We start from the raw sequence: 23,463 nt of genomic DNA on the forward strand, positions 1-23,463 counted from the left end.
AGGCGGTCCCAGCAGTGGCGGCATTGAGTAGAGAGGCTGGTGCGCGTCTGTGGCGACAATGACCCAGGCCGAGAAGGGAGACGCGGAGAACGGGAAAGAGAAGGGCGGGGAGAAGGAGAAGGAGCAGCGCGGCGTGAAGCGACCCATCGTGCCCGCGCTGGTGCCCGAGTCGCTGCAGGAGGTGCGGTGCCGGGGGCGGGTCTGGGTTAGGATTCCGCGCTTCGGCCTGGGTCCTCCGCTTCCGGGCGCGCCAGGCAGCGCGTCCCTCCCTTGCGGGCCCCAACACCGGAGGGTGGTGTCGGTGGTCGTGGCCGGGGCCGCGCGTCCTGCGGGTTTAAGTGGCTGCAGGAGCAGTCGAGAGCGCCGCCGGCCCACAGGCAGCTGCGGCTGATACTTGGCGAAGGGCTGGTTCCAAGGTGAGGCTTTCTCCTTTGCCGAGGACGCCTCAGAGAAAAGAAAAAAACTTACTTCCAGCTTGGAAGCAAGGAAATAGGCATTAAGAGCCTAGTAGGCTTTAAGAGCTTTTGTGTCAAAACAACAAAATTAAGGCAAACCCGAAAAATTATTCAGAGTGGCATGGCTGGCAGACGACCTTGACTGATGCCTGTAGGTAGGCGGTTACTGATCTGTGAGGAACACACAGGGAAACAGGCCAACGCAGTGTGCAGCTCCCAGAAGTAATGGAGGCGGCGCGTGCCCACAGCTCTGAGCCAGCCCCCTGTCCCTTAGGTGGGGTAAGGATGTTACTTGTAGAGCGCCCAGTGGGTTGCCTGGCTCCCCCGAGGGTCCTTAGGTGGTTGCTGCTGCCCCATCTGGTCTCTCCGCCCATCTGTTGGAAGGGGCGGGCTGAATGGATTGCAGGGCGCACTTTGTCAGGGCCTGCCCCTAGGGGCGGCAGGTGTCAGAGCCCCCTGGTGCAGAACCGGCGCATTCGGAGGATTGACGGAGCTGTGGGGCCCACAAAGCAGTGAGTGAGGGTGTTTTCCAAGGAGGTGACCTCGGGGCTGCAGCGGAAGGTGGGAAGGAGTTAGCCGGGGGCAGAGGGAAATCTCCAGCGTGGAGGAGACTTGGATCATGAGAGGCCACGACGTATTGGAGGCCCCGCGGTTGGATGGGGTGTCTGGAAGTGAGCAAGAAGGTTGGCAGTATGGGGCCGGCGCTATGGTGCAGTGGGTTAAAACCCCAGCCTGCAGTGCCGGCGTCCCTTATGGGCACCGGTTCGAGTTCTGGTGCTCCTCTTCCGATCCAACTCTCTGCTATGGCCTGGGAAGGCAGTGGAAGATGTCCCAAGTGCTTGGGACCCTGCACCCATGTGGGAGATGTGGAAGAAGCTCCTGGCTTCGGATCAGCTCAGCTCTGGCCGTTGCGGTCATTTGGGGGGTGAAGCAGTGGAATGGAAGACCTCTCTCTCTCTGGATCTACCTCTCTCTGTAACTCTTTCAAATAAATAAAAATAATTATTAAAAAAAAAAAAAAGAGGTTGGCCGTCTTCACCAGGGCCAGGTTGGGGGGGGTGGTCTAAGAAGCACAAGCCTGGCTCTTTCTGAAAGCAGTGGCAAAATGTGGAAGGCTTAGCTGTGCTAAGAACCAGCGTTCCCTGCGTGCTTGCTGGTGCTGGCTCTGAGCCCCATTTAATTTTCTTTTTTTAAAGATTTATTTGAAAGAGTTACACAGAGAGAAGGAAACAGAGAGAGAGAGGGAGGTCGGTCTTCCATCTGTTGGTTCACTCTCCAATTGGCTGCAACGGCTGGAGCTACGTCGATTCGAAACCAGGAGCCAGGAGCTTCCTCCGGATCTCCCATGCAGGTGCAGGGGCCCAAGCACTTGGGCCGTCCTCCACTGCCTTCCTGGGCCACAGCAGAGAGCTGGATCGGAAGTGGAGCAGCCAGGTCTTGAGCCAGCACACTTATGGGATGCCGGCACGTCAGGCAGCAGCTTTACCCACTACACCACAGCGCCGGCCCCCGTTCATTTAATTTTCAACGTGGTTCTGCAAGGCAGGGACTTCCTCCAGTGCGAGGCGCTGGGCAGTCAGAGTTTGCAGCCAGGTTTGTGAATCCGGAGCCTGGACCTTGACCCTGGTGGCAGCGTTTCTCTGACTTCAGTTGGTCGGTTTTTCCTCGGCTTCTGTGGCATCCGCACTGCTCTTTGCTCTGTGACTTTTTTGCTCGCTCTTCCCTAAGTGATGATACGTTGGAATTGGTGTGTGGCGTATACTGGCTGGTTTTTCCTAGTACATCAAAACAGACTTGAGGGTGTCATTATAAAAGACACGCTATGGGAGACTGCCGTCAGTACCGCTGTCAACGTGCTGTAGCCTGTGCGCCATTCACAGAGTACCGGTGTCCCTGGGGGTGGGCCGCATTGTCTGTGTACCCCTGGCTGTTGGACAAGAGTGTCTGCCATAGCACAGAAAAGCCTGGGCAGCACCGTGCAGGTGCGCCTTGCCACGTGACAGCCAGCCGCATCATCCAGTGAGCACCTCCGAGGCTCCCGCGCCCCACCTGCTGGGTTGGAGCCGTGACCAAGACAGAAGTGGTCTCTTTGCCCAGGAAGTTTCTCGTGTGTTTGGAGGGCAGATGATAACAAGGGTGGCTGTGTCCTGAAAGGAAGGAACGCTGTGACAGTGAGCTGTGGACAGGCCAGCAAACCTGGTCTCAGACTGAGATTCAGCAGGTGGACCCAGCACTGCAGGCAAAGGGAAGTTGTCCTTGTGCAGGCTGCAAAGTAGCAAAGAAGTCAAAACAAATCTGGATGGAGAGGGTTAAAGAGACTGGGGAGGAGATGGTGCTGCAACGAGGCGGGGTCTTGGAGGGTCTCCACTTACTGGCCTCTGCAGCTTGGCCAAGAAGATGCAGCTATAGCTCCGAGGCTGGGTAGCACAGGTGCTGTGGAGTCAGGGGCCTCACTGTTGGCAAAGGCATTGTAGGAGCCCCCTCTGCCGCTCTCGGTGGAAAGCCCTTCGGCAAGCTGGTGCAGCAAGCTTCCCTCGTGTGGCTCACGGAGCTGAAGTGGCCACGTAGGAGCCGTGTGTGTAGCATCAGCCCCACACCATCAGCCCACTGTCCCTCACCAGCTCCCGAGAGTGGACAGTGAAGTGCAGCCCAGCGCTCTGAGTGACGGGGCTGGAACTGTGAGCTCTGGCTGCTGCTCCGTACGCTGTAGCTGGGTCAGAACCAGCGCAGGCAAAGTGTTTTATAAACAGTGACCCTTGAGGAATGCAGGGACACGTTCTGTGGTTGTCGACGTGTGAAAACTTCCTTCCCAGCGGCACAAAGTCACGATCCTGTTTGAACATCACTTTCTGCCCTGACCCCTGTGGCCAGTGGTTATCAGACCTGAGTGGTTACACTAGTGAGCCCAGGAGCTGTTGGAAACCACCGGTTCCCTCCCAGGCCCTCTCCCTGCCCTGGAGTTTCAGAACCAGAAAAGTTGTGGTGGAGGCATGGAATCTTTTTTTTTTAAACAGCTGTGTTTATGTTCATTCATATTTGTGGAATTGAGAACTTTTTTTTAAATTTATTTATTTGAAAGTCAGTTACACAGAGGAGAGGCAGAGAGAGAGAAAGAGAGAGAGAGAGAGAGAGAGAGGTCTTCCATCTGCTGGTTCATTCCCCAATTGGCCGCAATGGCCGGAGCTGTGCCAATCTGAAGCCAGGAGCCAGGAGCTTCTTCCGGGTCTCCTGTGAAGGTACAGGGGCCCAAGGACTTGGGTCATCTTCTACTGCTTTCCCAGGCCATAGCAGAGAGCTGGATTGGAAGTGGAGCAGCCAGGACTTGAACCGGCACCCATATGGGATGCTGGCGCTTCAGACCAGGGTGATAACCTGCTGTGCCACAGCGCCAGCCCCTCTACACTCTTTTTTTTTAAAAAGATGTATTTGTTTATTTGAAAGTAAGAGTTACACAGAGAAGGAGAGGCAAAAAAAGAGAGAAGTCTTCCATCCGCTTTTCACTCCCCAAATGGCCACAATGGCCAGAGCTAGGCCAATTCGAAGCCAGGAGCTTCTTCAGGGTCTCCCACAAGGGTGCAGGGGCCCAAGGACTTGGGCCATCTTCTGTTGCTTTCCCAGGCCACAGCAGAGAGCTGGATGAGAAGTGGAGCAGCTGGAACTTGTACCAGTGCCCATATGGGATGCCAGCACTGCAGGCGATGGCTTTACCTGCTACGCCACAGCGCCGGCCCCTCCTCTGCACTCTTTCATTCCTTGTCTGACTGTCTTCCTTGGTAAACAGAACATTCTTTGATGGCAGGGACTTTGTCCTGGTCACCATTGTACCCACAGGACCTGGCCCGTAAATGCTCAGTAATTATATGTGAATTTGCATTGGATAATCTTGACTTTATTCATGTAAGCAAATATTTGGTTTTATTCACTTAAACAAATGTTTGTTGAGCTGTGTATTCTGAGTCTGAGGGAGCACACATAAGTCCATGAGGAGCTTGCATGTGGATAGAGACAGTGATGGGGTCTCTTCAAGGACTGCCTTTGCAAGAGTTAACTTGGAGACCTTTGAGTCTGACAGCTGTTGCAGGAGAAGGTATTCTTAGAGTCACCCGTTAGCCGTGGACTCTGTACCTTGAGCGTGTACCTCTGTTTTACGTCTGCAGCAAATCCAGAGCAACTTCATCGTGGTCATACACCCGGGTTCAACCACCTTGCGGATCGGCCGGGCCACAGACACGCTGCCTGCCAGCGTTCCTCACGTCATCGCACGGAGACACAAGCAGCAGGGGCAGCCCCTCTACAAAGACAGCTGGCTCCTGCGCGAGGGCCTGAACGTGAGCCAGCCCTGGAGGCCCTGGGGGAGGGTCCCGGGAGGGCCAGCGCAGCTGGAAGGGGCATCTTCAGAGCTTTACCCTGCTGGAAAGGAACATCACTCCGAGTTACAAATACAGTTTTCAACTAAGTTAGTGATTTTAGGTGTTCAAGAATTACATATAACAAACGCTAAGTCCACTTTTTTTTTGAAGCCGTTAGGGTGAAATGAGTGTGGATGAGGGTGATCTTTCGTGGAGAAGACAGATTTGTTACTTGGAATGAGGTGTTTGGGTCTTTATGAACTGAGTGCTGTGTTCTCTTCCAGATACCTGTAATTTAAATCAAACTGATATTTTAGTCTGTTAGCAAGGTGCATTGCTACAGAAAGCATTTACTGTAGTCTTAGGTCTCATTATAATTTCAAGGCAAAAGTTACATACTTACTTTATCCTGACTTGCAGATGGTGGTTATCAGGAAGATTTTTTTTGGTGGTAGATGTGGAATCTTTATATTGCATCCTAATCTACTTTTAGCTCTCAAGTTTTCCATCAAAGATAGTTTCCAGTACTTACTGTTTCTGCAGTTCTGCTACTAATTGATTATTCTTTGTTGAGAGTTCTTCAGAATAGTATATCAGAAATGTTCAGAGTTCATTTTTTCAGGTTTTGGAATGTTTGTATAGACTTTTACTGTTCAGACATCCCTTCAAAAGTGTGAAATCCACCCGGGGACACTGACCCTGCGGTCAGCCTCAGGGCCCCGTTGTCAGTGTACCGAGTAGGCTGCACTTACGTCCAGTCGAGAGCATAAGTGTTACCTCCCTGCAAGGAAGCCTGCAGTTCATTCAGTGTCTCTGGATCTGCAGTTCCCTCCTTTAGGGAGTACATTTGAGGAATAAAAATCAAAAGAAAATCCCATTTCTGTAAAAGTACTTGTGAGTATGTTCTTTATGGTATCACACCAACTCGAATACTGATCAACCAGAATAAAATATTACGTTGTGAACATCAGAATTCCATAGGGCTATGGAAGAGTCTCTGAACTACTTTGTGAAGACAGGATAGGGTGTTCTTTCATGGGTGCCTTGAACAGTTTGACCAGTCAAAGGCCATGCAGGTAGTTGGTTTATAGCGAGGGTTCCTTTTTGACTTCAAGATTCCTGCGTTTGACAGAGGTTCAGGAGATGCTGCTGGTTGACAGTGGAGCAACTCCTAGTGGTGGGTTCAGTAATGGATTTGTCAGATTGCTTTGTGATGTTGCTAAATTCTCTTTATTGTTTCTCCTTCCATCTTCCCACCCAGAAACCTGAAAGTAATGAACAAAGACAAAATGGCCTTAAAATGGTGGATCAAGCAATATGGTCTAAGAAAATGTCGAACGGCACGAGGCGGATCCCTGTGTCCCCTGAGCAGGTTCACTCAGCTTTTTCTTGGATTTGTTTCTGCACCTCTGTTGTTTCTGACACCATTCACGTGTTCTCTCTGTAGTGTTATGTGAATGCAGCGTGGAGGTTTCTTATAAAGAAGGAAGGCCCCGTATGACCACTTACAGGATACCTGAATCGGTGTCACGGGTGCTTCCATAAGCCACATAGTGTGTCAGAGTCTGTCCTCATGGCAGCTTGATGAAGGGTTGCATTTCCCCGAGTGTCTGATCTCGGCAGGAGGCTGGATTCTTACTGTGTTTTTTCACTTCAGTAAACGAAGGCAGATATAATGAGTCTGTATTATATAGACATCTGTATTCAGATTGAAGCAGAGTGTGGTGCTAATTTTGGACTGGCTGTGAATCACAGCCTAGGTGTTAAAATCATTGCAGGGGTGCTGATGAAAATTGTGTTGGGATAGTTGTGGGGCTGCGCCTTGGGACTCCCACATCCCCTGTTGGGGTGCCTGGGTTTGAGTCCTGACTTAGCTTCTTACCCAGTCCTGCTGATATGCCTGGGAAGAGGCTCAAGGACTTTGGTTCCTGCCACCCATGTGGGTGATCCAGGTGGAGTTCTTGGCTTCAGCTGAGTCCACCCCTGGCTATTGTGTGCATTTAGTAGGTAAACCAGTGGATGGGAGATATCTCTCTGTCACTGCGCTTTTCAGATAAATCATTTATTTGAAAAATGAAAGGTGTGGGGCCAGCGTTGTGACATAGCAAGTTAAGTTGCTGCCTTTGTCATTTGCATCCCATACGGGTACTGGTTCTGATCCATCTCCCTGCTGATTCACCTGGGAAAACAGTGAAAGATAGCCTGAGTTCTTGGGCCCCTTGCTACGTAAGTGGGACACCCGGATGGGGTTCCAGGCTCCTGGTTTTGGCTTGGCCTAGCCCTAACTTTTGTGGTCATTTAGGGAGTGAATCAGTGGACAGATCGCTCTCTCTATCTCTTCCTGTGTCTAATTCTGCCTTTCAAATAAATAGAGTAAATCTTTTTCTTTTGTTTTTAAATGAAGATTGTGGAAGAGGACAAGAGAATCCTTTTGTCGGTATATTGCTAAATATCATGGCTTTATGATTGAAATTTGCCACTGGATCTGGTATCTGGGAGAGAGGAGAAAAGGGGACTCTTCCTTTTTGTCGTATGTATGTTCAGATAAGTTTATGATTTTCTTTATTTCCAGGCACGCTCCTACAACAAGCAGATGCGACCTGCAATTTTAGATCACTGTTCTGGAAATAAGTGGACAAATACATCTCATCACCCTGAGTATTTGGTGGGAGAAGAGGTAGGAAGCTTCTATATAAGGCATGTAAGAAGCCTCACCTTTCTCCTAAAATTTTCTGATGTTGTCACCAGTTCTGGTGGCTTCCTAGCGCTCTGTGATCCTGCTTTGAGGCCACATACTGACACGGACTCCCGGAACAGTAGCATTCCACTCTGAACGTTCAGAACACCCTGCAAGTGTCACTGATGATTTCTGGCCGTGGGTTTTTGGATGCGAATCCAGAAAAGCCCAAGCGTTTTGGTAATGTGTTCGTCTTCCTGTTGTCCTTTTCTAGGCCTTGTATGTTAATCCGCTGGACTGTTACAACATTCACTGGCCCATCCGAAGAGGCCAGCTAAATATTCACCCAGGACCTGGGGGCTCCCTCACTGCTGTGTTGGCAGATATTGAAGTAATATGGTCTCATGCAATTCAAAAATACCTGGAAATCCCCCTGAAAGATTTAAAGGTGAGCCAGAACTCCCAGCTACTGGGTTTTTCCTTAAGACTCTTGCTCAGTACAAGTGCACATCATCGAGTTGTTTGTAACCTGGGACCCCCGCAGCAGTCCGGGCCTGCAGGTTTGGGGATAGCGCTTCCCTCCGTTGCCCTCTGGTGCTTCTCTTCTTACTCTGTTTCTTTCCTTCTTCTTCTTCTTTTTTAATTTTTATTAATATAAGGAGAACAGATTTCCTGTATTTCATAGGTACAAGTCTAAGAAGACAACCATAACTGACTGTTTCTTTGGTGTCTGTCTCTGCCGCTTTGAAGTCAGCAAGCCTGCTCACGTTTACGCCTCTTCTCTGGACCTCACTCAGACACGTCGGACGCCTGAATTTTTATTTCACAGCTTTCAGATGCTTCCAAGGGGCAACAGCTTCTGCATTTTCTGTTTCTTTGTAAAACCCAAAGGATAGCACAGAGGTTTGAGCGTTCATCCTGGGCCTCTAAGCAACACTGCGTGTCTTCCCCAGAGTCCTCTGTGAGGACAGGTGTGGGCATTTGGCATAGCAGTTACATCACTGCGTGGGCCACCCACATCCCAAAGCAGAGTGCCTGGTTCAAGTTCTCGCTCTGTTTCTAATCCTGTTTCCTGCTAATGCGCATCCTGGGAAGGCAGCAGATGATGGCTTAAGTACCTGGGTTCCTGCCTCCCACATGAGAGACCCGGCTGAGTTCCAGACTCCCAGCTTCAGCCTGACCCGGCTCTGCCTGTTGAAAGCACTTGGGAAGTAAACCAGCAGATGGAAGATATCTCCCTCCCTCTCTCTCTCTCTGCCCTTTAAATAAAGACAGGTGTGGTCAGGGGCCGGCTTTGTGGTGTAGTGAGTTAAGCCACTGCTTGCAATGCCAGCAGCCCATATCACAGTGCTGGTTCAAGCCCTGGATGCGCTGCTCCTGATCCAGCTTCCTGCTGAGCCCCCTGCCACTCGTGCCATAATTGGCCTGGCCCTGACTTGGCTGTCACAGTGTTTTGGAAAATCGAAGCAACAGATGGAAGAGCCCTCTGTCTCTGTGTCTTATTGCTCTGTCTTTCAAATAAATAAATAGATTTAAAAAAAAAAAAAAAAAAAAGACAAGTATGATGAGATTTGACTTGATTGGATTTGAGTGCTAATCCTGTTTGCCTTTTTTTTTTATTGTTCTTTTTTTAGTATTATAGATGTATTTTGTTAATTCCTGATATCTACAATAAACAGCATGTGAAAGAACTGGTGAATATGATACTAATGAAGATGGGATTTTCAGGTATGTCTCACTAGTCCAGTGAAACCTGCTTTAACTGAAACTGTTTTTCACTGACAAAGTTAAATCTAGTGCGCTACTTTATTTAAATGCTTGTTCGGAAAGGATCAACATTGCTTAGAGCTCATCAGGTTGATATTTGTTTTGGGATCTTTCTTGTTCCACAGTGCATTGCCCCTCTCTTTCCTAGGGATCGTGGTGCACCAGGAGTCTGTGTGTGCCACCTTTGGAAGTGGCTTGAGCAGCACGTGCATTGTAGATGTCGGGGACCAGAAGACGAGCGTGTGCTGTGTGGAGGATGGGGTGTCTCATCGCAACACTCGGTAAGGAACTTGGGAGGTGACGTTTCCCAGCCCCTCTCCCCCCGTCTGCTCCACTGCAGGTTGTCACCATTTAGAAACTACTTGGGAGGAGGGATATATTCAGAAGTCTAGTCAGAATCCAGCAAGACCGTGGAAAGCTGGAAGCAAATCATTGCACCGTTCCCGCTGGGACTTTTCTATGGAAGTTCACACCAGCAGCTCCCATGTGAGCAGCGTCTTCTCTGTGGTCCGGCAGGGAGTCGCTGGCTCCTCCCTCCCTGGCTGCAGAGCTATACCGAGGCGAAACACGTAGGAGAGAATAGACCGTTGAGGTCTGACTTGTCTGGCTGGCTCGTGTCTCGGGGATCTGCTTCTCCCCACAGTGGTGCTCAGTGAGTGAGGGGTGGCGTCACTGAGACACAAGTTAGGAGGCTGTCGGGAACCCTTCCTGAGGCAAGCCTGGCACATGGCGCAGGTCAGCGCGCCCCGGCTGTCACACCGGGGTCCCCTGCTGCATCTCGTCCCGAGACAGCTTCCGGTCCCTGTGTTAAGGAGGTAGAAGCAGGCTTAAAAGAGGACCCAGCAGTTCATGGGAAGCTTCATCTGCTGCATGTCAGCCCAAGCTACAGTGCAATCTGAGACTCAGAGTGAGTCGTTTCGGCTCACCCCGTTGCTCAGAGTGTGCATTGCCAGTGGCTTTCAAAGCGTAGCAGTTGCTGGACTCCGATCTCCTAGCACTAGAAGAACGAGCAGTCGTCTTTCCACCTTGTGGCAACCTGCAGTGAGTGGAGAGAGCTTTTCTCCTTTAACTTTGTCCTGAGGCAGCAGGGCCTCCCTCCCCTCTGTGCTAGTGAGTACAGCCGGCAAGACGGCTGTGCGCGCCAGCACATGTGGACTTGGAGCAGAGCTGGGTTTCCTGGTGTGTACTGCTGCCAGCAGCCCCTCCCTGGGTCTGCTTGCGCTCCCCTCTCCCTCCCTCCGCCACCCCATCCCTCCGTTGGGTTTCTACAACAGGCACCGCTTCAAAGTTGCTGTGTCCAGTGTGCCTGCGGGGGTCCTGAAGCTCACTCTGCACCTTCGCAGCTGACGGATGACCCGCCTGCCCTCTTCTCTTCACCTCAGGCTCTGCCTGGCGTACGGGGGATCTGACGTGTCGCGCTGCTTCTACTGGCTGATGCAGCGGGCGGGGTTCCCTTACAGGGAGTGCCAGCTGACTAACAAGATGGACTGCCTCCTCCTGCAGCACCTGAAGGAAACCTTCTGCCATTTAGATCAGGTGTGCACAAACTGATAGGGCTGATTGCTTTTGTTTCCAGGAAAAATGTAAGGTAAATTAAAAGATAGCAAAAGGAAAAATGAAAATCAACAACGAAAAAGGAAAAGGCATTTAACACCGTTATGCTAACCTTTCAACCCACCTTGAGTAAGCCTTGAAGCTGAAGCTCCTAACTAATGGGAATGTTTGGTCAAGCGTGCAGAGGATGTGTCTCAGGCTGTAGAAAGCATGACTTGGTTTTGTTTTATTTTACTTTTTACTCATTTAAGAGACAGCTCCCTTCTACTCATTCACTCCCCAGATGCCTGTAGTGGCTAAGGCTGGGCCGAGGCCAAAGCCAGGAGCCGAGAAATCAGTCCAGGCAGGGGCAGGAACCCATTTACTTGGAGCCCTCACCGCTGCCTTGCAGGGTGCACGTTGGCAGGAAGCTGGAATGGGGAGTGGGGCCGGGACTCAAACCCAGGCCCTCTGCCATAGGGTGTAGGCTTCCCAGCCTGCGCCTTGCCCACGAGGCTGAACGCCTGCCTCCACAGCTTGTTTTTTTAGAGTTTATCAAATTTCCCTTGCAGTGGGAGTCTGATCATTCTGACAAAAAAAATGAAGGTGAACCTTTAGGTATAGTGAGTGTAACAGGTAAACATACAGGAACACCATAGTTACAGTTGGAAGCACTTAGTATTGTGACCAGCCAGTTGATAATGAGTCATCGCAGTGTGTAGATTGCGGCCTTTTTTTTGTCTTGGACTTTTCTTTTTTAAAAAAAATAATTTTTTTTTTAATTTGAGAAATGATGGCTGTAAATTTTCTAGTTTTGGGGGAATCTGCCTATTTGGGCCAATATTTCAGTTAATGTATGTTGATAATGAAGAAGACAAAAATGGCAGACAGGGGAGTTTCAGAAATGCTAAATTGGGAAGCAAAGCGAGGGGTGCACAGGTGTGGGGCCTTCCTGGCGGTGACGGAGAGGCTCACGCGTGTTTTCGGTTCACGTGTGTTGTTGCCGGTCCACTGACGATGTCTTCTCCTGGAATCAGGACATCTCTGGGCTTCAGGACCACGAGTTTCAGATTCGGCATCCGGATTCTCCCGCCCTGCTCTACCAGTTTCGATTAGGAGATGAGAAGCTCCAGGTAACACTGGTGTCTGTTTCCAGGGGTGGGGAGAAAGCCTTCCAGGCTCAGTCTAACTGGGAGGACGTGCACCTGCCGGGCACCTCGCAGGGTCCGACCAACACCTGGTCGTAGGTTGCCGCAATGCTCAAGGATAGATTAGAACAGAAGGAAGACACCGTCAGCCGCCGCGTGAGGAGTTGTTAGAGCGGCACCCTCGTTGTGGAGTCTGACGCCCACACTTTATGTTTGCGTTGACACTTAGCTCATGTGGTGCCACGTCCGCCGTTCGGCTGCACAGTGCATGCACTTCTGGCCTTGCACGTCCTAAAGCAGCGAAGAACGGAACGCTGCCCGGCCTGGCCGACAGGGTCTCGGCTGCCTCCTCGTTCCTGGAGGAACACAGCTCTGTCAGTGTTTGTCGGAGGCGGGGTCTTGCTGACCACTCTCGTCCTTCCCTGCGCAGGCTCCCATGGCTCTGTTTTACCCAGCGACGTTTGGGATCGTCGGGCAGAAGATGACAACTCTGCAGCACAGGTCCCAGGGCGACCCTGAGGACCCTCACGACGAGCAGTACCTGCTGGCCACACAGAGCAAGCAAGAACAGGTCTGCAGCAACTCGAGGCCCGCGGGAGGGTTGGTGCTGAGCAGGAGATGGCTGTGCACAGCCTACCATCCCACTGACCCGAGCTGTTCTCAGAGCTGCCCACAGTCCGGCCTGAAAGCTGGGGGGCAGATTCCTCTGGAGGGAGACGCTGGCCCAGTCTTCTGAGTAGCGCTCTGTGCACTTAGTGCATTGAAGACTTTCCTCGTGGTGTTAAGTTACTTCCTTACACTGTCTCTTTATGAGGACCTGGGAGTATTTTTAGTAAAATCTCACCTCCTTTGTAATTACACTGTGAGAGATGTGTGGGATAAGCCAAGGTTCCAATTCCTTTATTCAGAGCTAGTCGTTGCAGGGGGGTGTGTGGTGTAGGGTGTGGATGCAGCTCTTGTGTGCTAATGACGTGTGTCTGTGCCTGCCCCAGGGGCAAGTGTGAGCTTGAGAGGTAGGTTCTGCAAGGGAGGATTCCATAGCAGCCGCTGGCCCTGGGTCCCACTACAGTAATCCTCTTCACAGCTCAGTATAAGCGGAGGGAATGTCCGTTGTGAGATTTCCGTGTAAAAACCCAAGCAGTGGTAGTACGCTGCTGAGACCCACCTGCCTGAGGCACAGTTGTCGGAGGACCCCGGCCTTCTGCACACGCCTGGTGTCAGGCCTCCCTGGGGGCGCTCATAGGCATTTGATTATGCGCTGTGGTGCCTTCCGCTTTGTGGGAGCATTGAGTGGCGAGGTGTGGAGGATGGGATCTAGCTGACATGTGGAGGATGGGATCTAGCTGACAGCATCAACAGTGCTCTGTTAACGATCGTACAGTCTCATTCATTGTCCCTTGATTAATTTCAAGTCTGCAAAAGCTACTGCTGACCGCAAGTCTGCCTCCAAACCCATTGGATTTGAAGGGGATCTTCGTGGCCCGGCTTCTGATCTTCCAGAAAGACTTCACTCCCAGGAGGTGGATTTGGGGCCCTCCCAGGGAGACTGCCTGATGGCTGGCAACGACTCCGAGGAGGCCCTCACCGCACTGATGTCTAGGAAGACTGCCGTCTCGCTGTTCGAAGGGAAGGCCCTGGGCCTCGACAAAGCCATCCTGCACAGCATAGACTGCTGCTGTAAGCACGCCTGGCGAGGCCAGGGCAGAGGGGGAACGGGTCCCGCCCAGGGCACACTTGGTACGGGGCAGCATGCTCATTGAGAGTCTGCAAGTCTGCAGCACCTGTGCTCCGTTGGCATTGCAAGCAAGGGGCTGGCAAGACAGCAGGGGGTTGAGCACATAGCCCTAGAAGGAGAGACCAAAACAAGCCATCACACGAATGGGGGATTCCAATGTTGCCCTAAAGGATGCTACCTGGGAAAGCTTGTGCCTGAGGGGTCCAACCAGGGGTTTGACTGACCCTAAGGGGAAGTACGGAGGGCGGGAGGCAGGGGGTGCTCAAGGGAGAGGCACAAAGGGTGGAGCATGGGCGGCAGTCGCGGATGGGTGGTGTCCCTAGAAAGGAGCGGCTTGTGGCATTCGGAGTGGCTGGGAGGCCCGTGAGGACCACCCTAGGCCGGACCTCGTGGGCCCTTGTAAAAGATCTTGGTCCTAATCCTGCAAGTTGCAGGGTGAGGGGCCCTGGTGGGGGTGGCAGCACGCGTCCCCTGTGTTCCTTGAGGTTCCCTGGCTGTGGTGTTGGGGTGGGTTGCGGGGAGACCTTTGGGAAGCCTAGTGCAGTTGTCTGAGCTTGGCTGGGAGTGGAGGTGGATTTGGGGAGGCAGCACGGGTAGAAGGGGTGTCGCTGTCTTTCCAGCATCCGACGATACCAAAAAGAAGATGTACAGCTCCATCCTGGTGGTGGGAGGCGGTCTGATGTTCCATAAAGCTCAGGAATTCCTGCAGCACAGGATCCTCAACAAGATGCCGCCCTCCTTCAGGCGGATCATTGAAAACGTGGACGTGATCACGAGGCCGAAGGTGCGTTCCGCCGACTGGACGCAGAGGAAGCCAGCGCTGGTTATTTGCGATTGTAAAGTGGGGGCGGGGGGGCAGGTAAATTCTGGGAGGTACAGGCATCTGTCTGGGGAGCTCCTGCTGGCTCGGAGCAGGTCACAGACGCGGTGGGGGAGGTCTGGCCGGGCCCTGGGTCCCTGGTCTGCGCCTGCCCTTCCCTCCAGACCAGTGCGGCTGACTTGCACCTTCCTGCCCGTTCAGAGGGCGCTGCCAGGCCCTGCGCCAGGGGCTCTGTCGGGGTCTTCTTGGCTTGAATGATCCTGAAAAGAGAAGGAAGCGCAGGGGTTGAGAAGGAGCTGTGTGGATCTCACTACGTTTCACTGAGGCTTGGAGGAAGTGTCCTACTTCACTTTGATCCTGGGACGAGCGTGAGGTCACTTCACGCCGCTCAGGCCTCAGGTGATCTCCGCGGGTGTCCTGCCTGCAAGGCCTGACTGTGCAGCAGCAGGGAACAGAACCCCACGCGCTGATGAGAACTAAAGCGTTCGCTTGTCAGTGGAGACAGACAGGGGTCTGTGGCTGCCATTAGGGCAGGTGGAAAGGCCAGCTCACTGGGCCGGGGTTTTTCCCAGCCCGGAGCTGAAGTGGAGGCGTGGGTGTTAGACGCCATGCTCACGCTGAAATGTGCTTCCCGCTCTCGCAGGACCTGGACCCCCGGCTGATCGCCTGGAAGGGGGGCGCCGTGCTGGCCTGCCTGGACACCACGCAGGAGCTGTGGGTCTACCAGCGGGAGTGGCAGCGCTTTGGGGTGCGCATGCTGCGAGAGCGGGCCGCGTTCGTGTGGTGACGCGGGCAGAGCCGGCCGGAAGCAAGCCTCATCATGGAAAGGACTCTGCAGAATACGTGGACTATAATTTATTGGCCTCGTCGCCTAAGCTTCCTGGAAAGTACCCGAACCTCAGCTTTACAGCAAGGAAACGGTCGTTGGGTTGAAGTTGAAAGCCATTTGTAGTCAGGATGTTGAAGAATAAATGGGCATTTCTTGCTCAGTGGTGAGCCTGCTGCCCCCGTGTCGGGGTGCAGTGAGCTCGTCTGTGAGGGAGACACCGCTGCTGGAACAGCCCTCCTGTTCCCTGACCCCCGAGTTCTCCTCTGCCTGGGAGAGCACTGGACTCTCACGGCCGAGTCGCGTGCACATGCAGAGTGGCTCGTGTGTCCTCTCAGAATTCTAAATTGGAGAAAAAGCGTTCTCTTTCCCCTTTTAGATGGATTGCAGAAGAGATTGGGACCCTTCAGGTGTAGATTTCCAGATGCAAGGACGTAAGGCTGGGCTGGCTTTTGTTACCAGACACTGCAGGGTGGGCTTAAGGAATGAGAACTGTTACTGGACCAAAAGGACACAAAAGCTGAGTAGGAAACCTGTTTCCTTCCCAAACAGAAGTGACTCGGGTGTAGTGCAGAGGTGTCCAAACAAGGTGATTGCTGCAATTACTCCCAGCGGTGTCACCGCGCCCCTCTCCTGTACCTGAACACCCAAGTGAGAGCTGTTGGAGTTCTTGAGGTTCCGTGTGACCAGCTGGCCCTAACCTGTGTGCATCCTGATACAAAATCTAAACCCAGCAGCCCCGCCCAGTGGTGGCTCCAGCCCTGGCAGCCTTCTGAGCCCCACAGGGGAGGGAGGGCGTGTCAGCCAGCGAGCACAGCTGGCCGGGGAGCTCGGAGACCTGGGAGGCGTGCGTGGGTGCCTGGCTCCTACCTGCTGCCACCATCTTGTTCACTTAGACAGACTGGGGAAGAGACGGAGGTAGGAATGCCAGGCAGGATGGGGAGAAATGAAGGGCTGATGCACTGGCATAAGTGAGCAGCCCATGTGACTGACCATGGAGTAGGCGAGGCACCAACGGAGAGTCCGCCAGGAAAACGCATCGTTTTGCTTGCTGCTACTGTTACGGATTTGTGCCTTCAATCTGAAAATCGTGTGTGCTGTTATTTTCTTAACAAAATAAACGTGCACAGTGTTGACATTGCTGGGCTGTTCCGTGGCTGCTGTGTTCAAGACCATCGTGTATCTCTGTGTGTGGTGGCTCTTCAGAGGAGGTCATGTCTTGTCCATAATCTGACGCCAGCTCTGTCCTCCTGTTAGCAGCACTAGTGAGCACTGTGAAAGCTGACCCTGACAGACAGCGAGCCCGGCCACCCATACACAGCGGCTCGGCCATCGCTGAGGACCTGCCTGTCAACCTGCGAATGGTGAGTGGTCACTTGACACTTCTCGATTGGGGTGTTCATTTTACCTGTAAGACGCAGTTACAGGAACCTCTCAGGGTAATCTGCAGACACGTGCTGCTCACATCCACATTCCAGAGCAGGTACAACATCTCCCTGTGAGATAAGCCTTTTAGAAAAGTACAGGCGCTGATGTCAGTACCTTTTTGTGACCTCTGCATTAAAAAAAAGAGGTGCTTTTAAGAAAATGTAGAGTTGGAAGTTTTTTTTTTTTATACATTTATTTGAGAGTTAGATCTTCCCTTTGTTCCCCAAAGGACCACAATGGACGGGGCTGGGCCAGGCCAAACCCAGGAGCCTGGAAGTTCATCCGGGTCTCTTATGTGGGTAGCAGGGACAAAAGCACTTGGGCCAGCATCTGCTGCTTTCCCAGCTGCAATAGGAGGGAGCTGGGTTGGAAGTGGAGCAGTGGGGATCTCATATGAGATGCCGGTACGGCAGGTGGCGGCCTAACCTGCTGCCACAGTGCTGGCACCTGGAGGGAGGTCTTAAAGTACCGTACATACCTCTGTTCTCTAACTCCGTGGTGCTTTCTGCCTTTGACTTAAATGAACCCTCATCGTAACTCGTTTTCAAATACAGATTACTTCAAGAGGGCTTATTTATTTATTTATTTATTTTTTTTTTTCTGACAGGCAGAGTGGACAATGAGAGAGAGAGAGAGACAGAGAGAAAGGTCTTCCTTTTTCTGTTGGTTCACCCCCCAGTGGCCACTGCGGCCGGCGCGCTGCGGCCGGCGCACTGCACTGATCTGAAGCCTGGAGCCAGGTGCTTCTCCTGGTCTCCCATGGGGTGCAGAGCCCAAGCACTTGGGCCATCCTCCACTGCACTCCTGGGCCAGAGCAGAGAGCTGGACAGGAAGAGGAGTGACCGGGACAGAATTCGGCGCCCCGACCGGGACTAGAACCTGGGGTGACGGCGCCGCAGGCAGAGGATTAGCCTAGTGAGCTGCAGTGCCGGCCAAGAGGGCTAACTTTTAACTTCAAGTTGTTTTTGACTTGAACACAAAGCCTGTAATAAGCAGGAAACAGAACTCTGACAGTGCTCTCTCATAGATAAGTGGGCACAATGGATACGCAGCCTGCAGGTGATGCGCTTTGCTGGAAGTCGCCTGTACGGGCGTTGGGAGGGGACTCCAGCTTGGAAAGGTCCCACACACATACACCAGGCCAGCTGGTCAGCACAGGTGGGCTCTGCTTGCTTATCTCAAAGACTGTTGTGCAGAACCTAGAATTTTTCACTGAAGTAGCTACTCAATGAATTAGTGAAGGCTTCTTTAGTAACCACTTTTTCCGTTGTTGTTGTTGTTTTTTTTTTTTTTTTTTTTTTTTTTTTTTTTTTTTTTTTAAGATTCGTTTATTTATTTAAAAGTCAGAGTTAGAGAGACATCTTCCATCCACTGGTTCATGCCCCAGATGGCCGCCACAGCCAGCTCTGGGCCAGGCTGAAGCCAGGAGCCTGGAACTTCTTCTGGGTCTCCCACATGGGTCACAGGGGTGCAAGCACTCGGGCCATCTTCTGCTTTTCCCAGGCCATGGGCAAGGAACTGGATGGGAAGTGGAGCAGCCAGGAGTTGAACCAGCATCCATATGGGATGCCAGCATCACAGGTGGCGGCTTTACCCACTACTCTACAGTGCTGAGTCCTAGTAGTCACTCATTCAACTTAGAATGCTGCAGCACTACACAGTTAAGCCTGCAGTGCTATGCCTGGACTGCTGAAGCCTGGAGATTCATGGACGATGCTTTGTTACTCCATTGTCAGGGTGGTTATAGTTTTCACTTACAACTATTTTTTAAAAGATTTATTTATTTGAAAGGCAGAGAGAGAGAGAGAGAAATCGTCCTGGTTTACTCCCCAAATGGCTGCATACGTCGGGCCTGAAGCCAGGCACTTCATTGAGTCTCCCACCTCCCTGGGGTGCAGGGGCCCAAGCACTTGGGCCATCTTCCGCTTGCTCTCCCTCAGGTGCATTAGCAGGGAACTGGGTCAGAAACAGAGCAGGGGATGCTGGTGTTGCACCACTATGCCAGCGTCCATTAATAATTATTCTTGATTTGGGGGACAAAATTGATTTTTTTGCAGTTACAGTTTCAATCCTTTCATTCACAGTATAGCGTGTGGCAATACTTGTAACAATGTTGTGGGATCCGCCGGCCCGGCCCGTCCCACTCACTGGAGGCAGGCCTGCGTGTTTTGGGTCAGGAATGCTCTCTGTTCCTGCTGCTGAAGCAGGAACCTCAGGGTCGCCGCAGGTGCTTGTTGTCCCTGGAGCTGGTGGGGCAGGAAGGCCTGTCTGGGCTGAGCTACAGGGAGGAGCAGCCCACCGGCCCCTGCTGCGTGACGCGAAGGAGCTGCGTGCGCAGGGCGGCCGCGTCCCTCCAGAGGTGGAACCGGGGGCAGAGCCGGAGAGCGCTGTAACCGGCCGCGGCGGGAGGCTGGCTGAAGTAGACCACCAGGTACTTGCACGCGTGCGTCTGGCTCCCTATATCGCTGCAGAGCAGGTTATAGGCGAGGACGAACAGGTCCTGGGAGCCCCTCTGGGGGCCGCCCTCGCCCCCCGCACAGGTGCCGTCACACTGGGCGCTGAGCTCGTTGGAGAGCAGGAAGATGACCCTGTCGGCGGCCTGCTTCTCAGTGGTGAGCCACAGCACGGGACCCAGCTCCGCGACCTTCTGCTGCTGCCACTTGTCAAGGATGACCTCACTTCTGCAGTGGCTCTGGAGAAACTCCGCGAAGCCACAGACGGTGTGATGGAAACAGACTTCAGACGGGTAAACCACAACAACCTTGGCGCGGGGCAGCAGCGTGGTGGCTGGAAAGGAAGCCATCTGGGTCCTGCCTGGTGGGACAGAAAAGCATCTGTCATCTGCCGGCAGCAACCTGCAGGCTTTCGCTCTAGGCTCAGCCATCAGCAGTCAGACCTCGCTGGAGACTGGCAGCGGGCACTGGGGACCACGGCTGCCACAAAGTGAGGAAACGGGCCCCGGGCACTCAGTGGAAGCACACTGATGCCTGAACCCTAACAGTGCTTTAAAAAAGTATCGTGGGAGTTCCTGTCACTGCACCAGTCCTCGCCATTAAACTCTATTTCTTCAAATAAACAGATGGAAACCGCTGAGGTCTGAGGCCCTCTATGGCGAGTTGTCACCTGAGTGTTAGTGCCGTGTGTAACGGGGACACCTGCCATCCTTCTGAGTTGGGTCAGCTCTGTAGTTGCTGTGCCGCCTTCTGCCAGCAGGGGGCGGAGCTGCTTTAGGAGTCCATAAGGTTAAGTGGCGCCCCTTTCCTGCCTGGCACTTCACTGCCACTCTGCCCTGTCTGTGCTATGAAACAGAAACTGTGTGAGACCACCTCAACAAATGGAGGCCCGACAGCGGCCCCTAAATGGAAGATTCCTGAGAAGTCCCAGGTGGCTTTCTTAGCTTCGAAAGTCTGCCTCTGGCTGCATATCTATATAAACAGTACTCCGATTTCTGTACTCAAACAGCTCAGCATTTGAGACTTGGCCAAGACCTGAAGAGTAATGAATCCAAGCGGATTGCAGTTTTTTAAAAACTAAGAACCAGTCTAGGGTGTCTATCACAGGTAAATGCACTTTGTTAGTAGACCTGCTTTGCCCTTTTCAGTACTTGGAGACATTGCAGTGACAACAATAAAGCCAGCGGTGGCCATCAGATCTGACGTCCTGATCCTGCGTGACAGCCGGCAGGCGGGGGCCGGCCGTTCCCCCTGCAGGGTCTGCAGCAAGGCCCTGAGACTTCAGCAGGTGCCGGCTGCACCAGCAAACGCCCCGTGCAGATGAACTCCTCACCGGAGCATCTGTAACGATGCTGACCCTTCACGCCGCTTACCGTGCCTCCACCTTAGACAGATCCCAGCTGCCAGCACCCACACGGCCACCAGCAGCGGCAGGAGGAGGAGAGGGAGCCAGCTTCCTAGCACGCTTCTGCCTGGAGAAAACAAGGCTTCCTCACCGTGGGCAATACGCAAGCATACTCAGCTCCTGTCTGAAAACTGAGATGGTTTCTAACTCTGTGGAGGTTACAACCCCTTCCCAGCCAAGGTCTTTCAGGAGCCCGGCAACCCATGTTTTTTCCCACAATGCCCAGGTCTCTAATCAGTTCTCAAAAGGGGCACAGGACCCCAGAAGTCAGGAGCAGTCCTCTGACATCTCCCTGGCTTCCTACCCCTTAGCTGCACAGGCATCTTCAATGCGTAGCTGGGGTTTATACTCGGGTATTTGTTCTGGAGGAGTTAGTGCCACCCTTGGCTGTGAGTGCTTCCCTACACCGCTTGCAGAGACGGCATTGTTAAGGGCTGGTCGGTTAGGCTGACACAGGTGGGGGATGATGCCACCGGCTCATGGGATCAGCAAGGATAGGGACACTTGGGCCACTGAATTGTCCCCGGGTAGCATGGCTGAGATTCTAAGAATAGCAACTTGCAACTCTGGGCTGGTTCTGCAATCATCTGATGTGTCCATCTATATAAAGTAACTGACCCGTCTCTAAACCCAGAGAGAGATTCAGAACATGCTGCTCTCGGGGCCCCGGTGGGGTGTGTCTTTGGGGGCCAGGTTTCCTAATTTGTTAACCAAATGTGGGTGGTGTGGCCACATCATGTCACAGTCACAGCGCAGCCTGGGCAGCGGAGACTGACAAAAGGTCCCGGTGCGGTAGGTGCGTGTTCCCGCAGTCCTCTGTCCTCTTACAACACGACCTGTCTCTGGGGCTCTAGCACCTGTTCACACTGCTAGATTCCCCACCCCCCACACCACCCCCCCATCCTGCTGCGTGGAGGATCAGGAGAGGTCTTAAAAATGAAGCCGTCGCTTTCCCTCAAGCTTTCCCTGTCTCTGGGACAGCACTGCCATCTTCCCCGGCACCCCAGTGGAGTGCACGCCCTCTCCTCACCCTCCACGCAGACACTAGTGGCCACCTAGTGACGGGAGCAGTGGCGCTGAGCCCTTCGTGTCCTGGTCCTCCTTGGTCATCTGGTGATGACCGGGCACTTACTGGTGTCTGGGAGGCTGGGGGTGTCTGGCTGTGGGCAAAGCACAACAGTTCCTTTGCGTCGGATGCAGTCGTTGCCACAGGTGCGGAAATACGGGGTCAGCTGAGGGAAGACGGGAGGCTCAGAGCAGGTCGCGGGGGCTCGGCGTGCCTCCTGCTTCCCTCAAAGCGCCCCTTCCAGCCCTGCCTCTTCCACCGCCAAGGACATTTCCCCCTCGGTCACACTTCCGTGACAGTCTGCAAAGGCAAACCAGTGAGACCAGCACCGCTTCCAGGGCCCAGGGTCCGGAACCCAGACACGGTGCACGTGGCCGACGTGCTCGTTTGTTTATCTTAGAGGGCTGGGCACATCTGGCCACGGGCGAGTGATTTTCCTAGGAAAACACCGCAGTGGTGCCTCTGTTGATTCAGGCCATGCCTTTATGACACAGGGGTCCCTGGGACCAGGGAGGTTTGTGGGCTCCTGGAAAATGGGTGCAGCCACGCTGACCTCTGGTGCATGAGGGCACTGCCCTGGAGTTTCAGGGAGCCGGGAACAAAGGTTCCTTATTGTGTGGCTGTGTCCCAGCTGGGTAGTCCGTGTTCCCGCATCGTAGACTCAGAGTCCACAGAGACCTGAGAACAACCCTGGGCTCCCAGGACAGGCAGTTCTCCAAGTTCACACACTGATCCGGAACCCACACCTTCCAATTTCAAATCCTTTGCCACCTTCACTTTGCAGTTAGAACTGTGGCTTGGGGAGCTAAAAGGGTGCTTCTGTCTCAGAATTACTCTGAGGGTCTCTGACAGAAAAAGGAAAAGCAGGGGCCAGCATTGTGGCCCAGCAGGTTAAGCCACCGCTGGCTATGCCGACATCCAGTATGGTAGTGCTAGTTCAAGTCCCAGCTGCTCCACTTCCGATTCAGTTCCTGCTGAATGTGCCTGGAAAGGCGGGAGATGATGGGCCGAGTGCTTGGGCCCCTGCCACTCATGTGGGAGACCCGGATTGAGTTCCAGCCTCCTAGCTTTTGCCTGGGCCAGCCCTGGCCGTTTTAGGTATGTGGGGAGTGAACCAGCAGTGGAAAATCTGTCTCTCCCTCCCCGTCACTCTGCCTTTCAAAAAATAAAAGTAAAATAAACTAAATGCCAGGAGAAGCACTTTGGAAAGTGGACATTCAGTCCCAGGAGCAAGGCCAGCGCTTTCTGAGCTCAGCACCTTGGAGACTGCAGGGGGCAGCCCCCGGGAAGCTCCCAAGATGCCGGCAGAAGCACGTCTGGCGGGAGGGAACTCGCTCCTCCTTGCAAGGACTCCTCAGAAGCCATGAGCGGTGGAGGGCTTGGGGGAGTTGGTCTTTCAGTGTCTTCCCCCACCCCCAATCTGGGGCCCTCGTTCCGTGTTACCTGAACCACGGCACCGTGGCTGTCGCCTCTCACTGGAACCTCCACCGACGTCCGTGTCAGCTTGTCCTGGTCAGACAAGTGAGGGCGCATCGGGAACGGGGAGCAGGTCAGAGGTGCAGGTGCAGAAGCTGCTCTCCCGAACGGACTTGCGAGCCGGGGAGCCTTTCCTATTAGTGCATCGTCTACCTCCCTTGGTTTTGGATTCACAGTGGCAGAACCCAGGATGCCCATGAGGACTTGGAGTCAAAGTAGCCCCGCAGAGTTGGACAGCAAAAGACAGCCAGTTCAGGCTATTGCCAGGTATCGCGCTGTCCCTCAATGTGAGGGGGCCGCAGGCGGAGGACGGGGGAGGGCCCCT

The 23,463-nt window shown here is 53.3% G+C and overlaps 2 protein-coding genes and 1 long non-coding RNA gene across 11 annotated transcripts in view; 2 read left to right on the top strand and 1 right to left on the bottom strand.

Annotated features, from left to right (window-relative positions):
- ACTR8 (actin related protein 8) lies at window positions 1-16,451 on the top strand. Of its 4 annotated transcripts, none has more exons than XM_002713256.6 (13): window positions 1-181; window positions 4,613-4,783; window positions 6,066-6,176; window positions 7,377-7,481; window positions 7,756-7,929; window positions 9,116-9,209; window positions 9,397-9,529; window positions 10,631-10,784; window positions 11,819-11,914; window positions 12,360-12,500; window positions 13,342-13,606; window positions 14,285-14,448; window positions 15,128-16,451. In XM_002713256.6, exons 1-13 carry the CDS (start codon window positions 59-61, stop codon window positions 15,269-15,271), a joined length of 1,875 nt encoding a protein of 624 aa, XP_002713302.1. In that variant the 5' UTR covers window positions 1-58; the 3' UTR covers window positions 15,272-16,451. The 4 variants fall into 4 exon arrangements, with proteins under 4 accessions (XP_002713302.1, XP_008259029.1, XP_089161670.1 ...); XM_008260807.5 differs by having other exon boundaries at window positions 10,709-10,784; XM_089305544.1 differs by lacking the exons at window positions 4,613-4,783; window positions 6,066-6,176.
- IL17RB (interleukin 17 receptor B) overlaps window positions 11,008-23,463 on the bottom strand; it is a 21,145-nt gene continuing 8,689 nt past the window's right edge. For 4 of the 6 annotated variants that reach the window (XM_089305553.1, XM_089305552.1, XM_089305551.1 and 1 more), the window contains 4 exons: window positions 23,106-23,171; window positions 21,729-21,828; window positions 20,565-20,663; window positions 17,309-19,552 (listed from right to left, as the gene is read on the bottom strand). In XM_089305553.1, the coding sequence (XP_089161679.1) occupies window positions 19,017-19,552; window positions 20,565-20,663; window positions 21,729-21,828; window positions 23,106-23,171 (801 nt within the window). In that variant the 3' untranslated portion in view covers window positions 17,309-19,016. Of the gene's footprint in view, window positions 14,745-16,718; window positions 16,866-17,308; window positions 19,553-20,564; window positions 20,664-21,728; window positions 21,829-23,105; window positions 23,172-23,463 lie in introns of those variants that run through there. The other 2 variants (XM_089305554.1, XM_089305555.1) reach the window with 2 other exon arrangements.
- Window positions 23,181-23,463, top strand: part of LOC149124355 (uncharacterized) — a 4,115-nt gene continuing 3,832 nt past the window's right edge. The window contains exon 1 of the long non-coding RNA XR_016214304.1: window positions 23,181-23,405. This is a non-coding gene — a long non-coding RNA (uncharacterized LOC149124355). The remainder of the gene's footprint in view (window positions 23,406-23,463) is intronic.

Source organism: Oryctolagus cuniculus, chromosome 10, assembly GCF_051225735.1.
Source record: "Oryctolagus cuniculus isolate XC-2025 breed Fujian yellow rabbit chromosome 10, ASM5122573v1, whole genome shotgun sequence".
Lineage (NCBI taxonomy): Eukaryota > Metazoa > Chordata > Mammalia > Lagomorpha > Leporidae > Oryctolagus > Oryctolagus cuniculus.

Excerpts from the sequence above, each read along its gene's own strand:
- ACTR8 (XM_002713256.6), top strand. The coding sequence starts at position 59 with ATGACCCAGGCCGAGAAGGGAGACGCGGAGAACGGGAAAGAGAAGGGC. Across the intron at positions 7,482-7,755 it reads AGTATTTGGTGGGAGAAGAG|GCCTTGTATGTTAATCCGCT; the intron begins GTAGGAAGCTTC and ends GTCCTTTTCTAG. Across the intron at positions 10,785-11,818 it reads CCTTCTGCCATTTAGATCAG|GACATCTCTGGGCTTCAGGA; the intron begins GTGTGCACAAAC and ends TCCTGGAATCAG.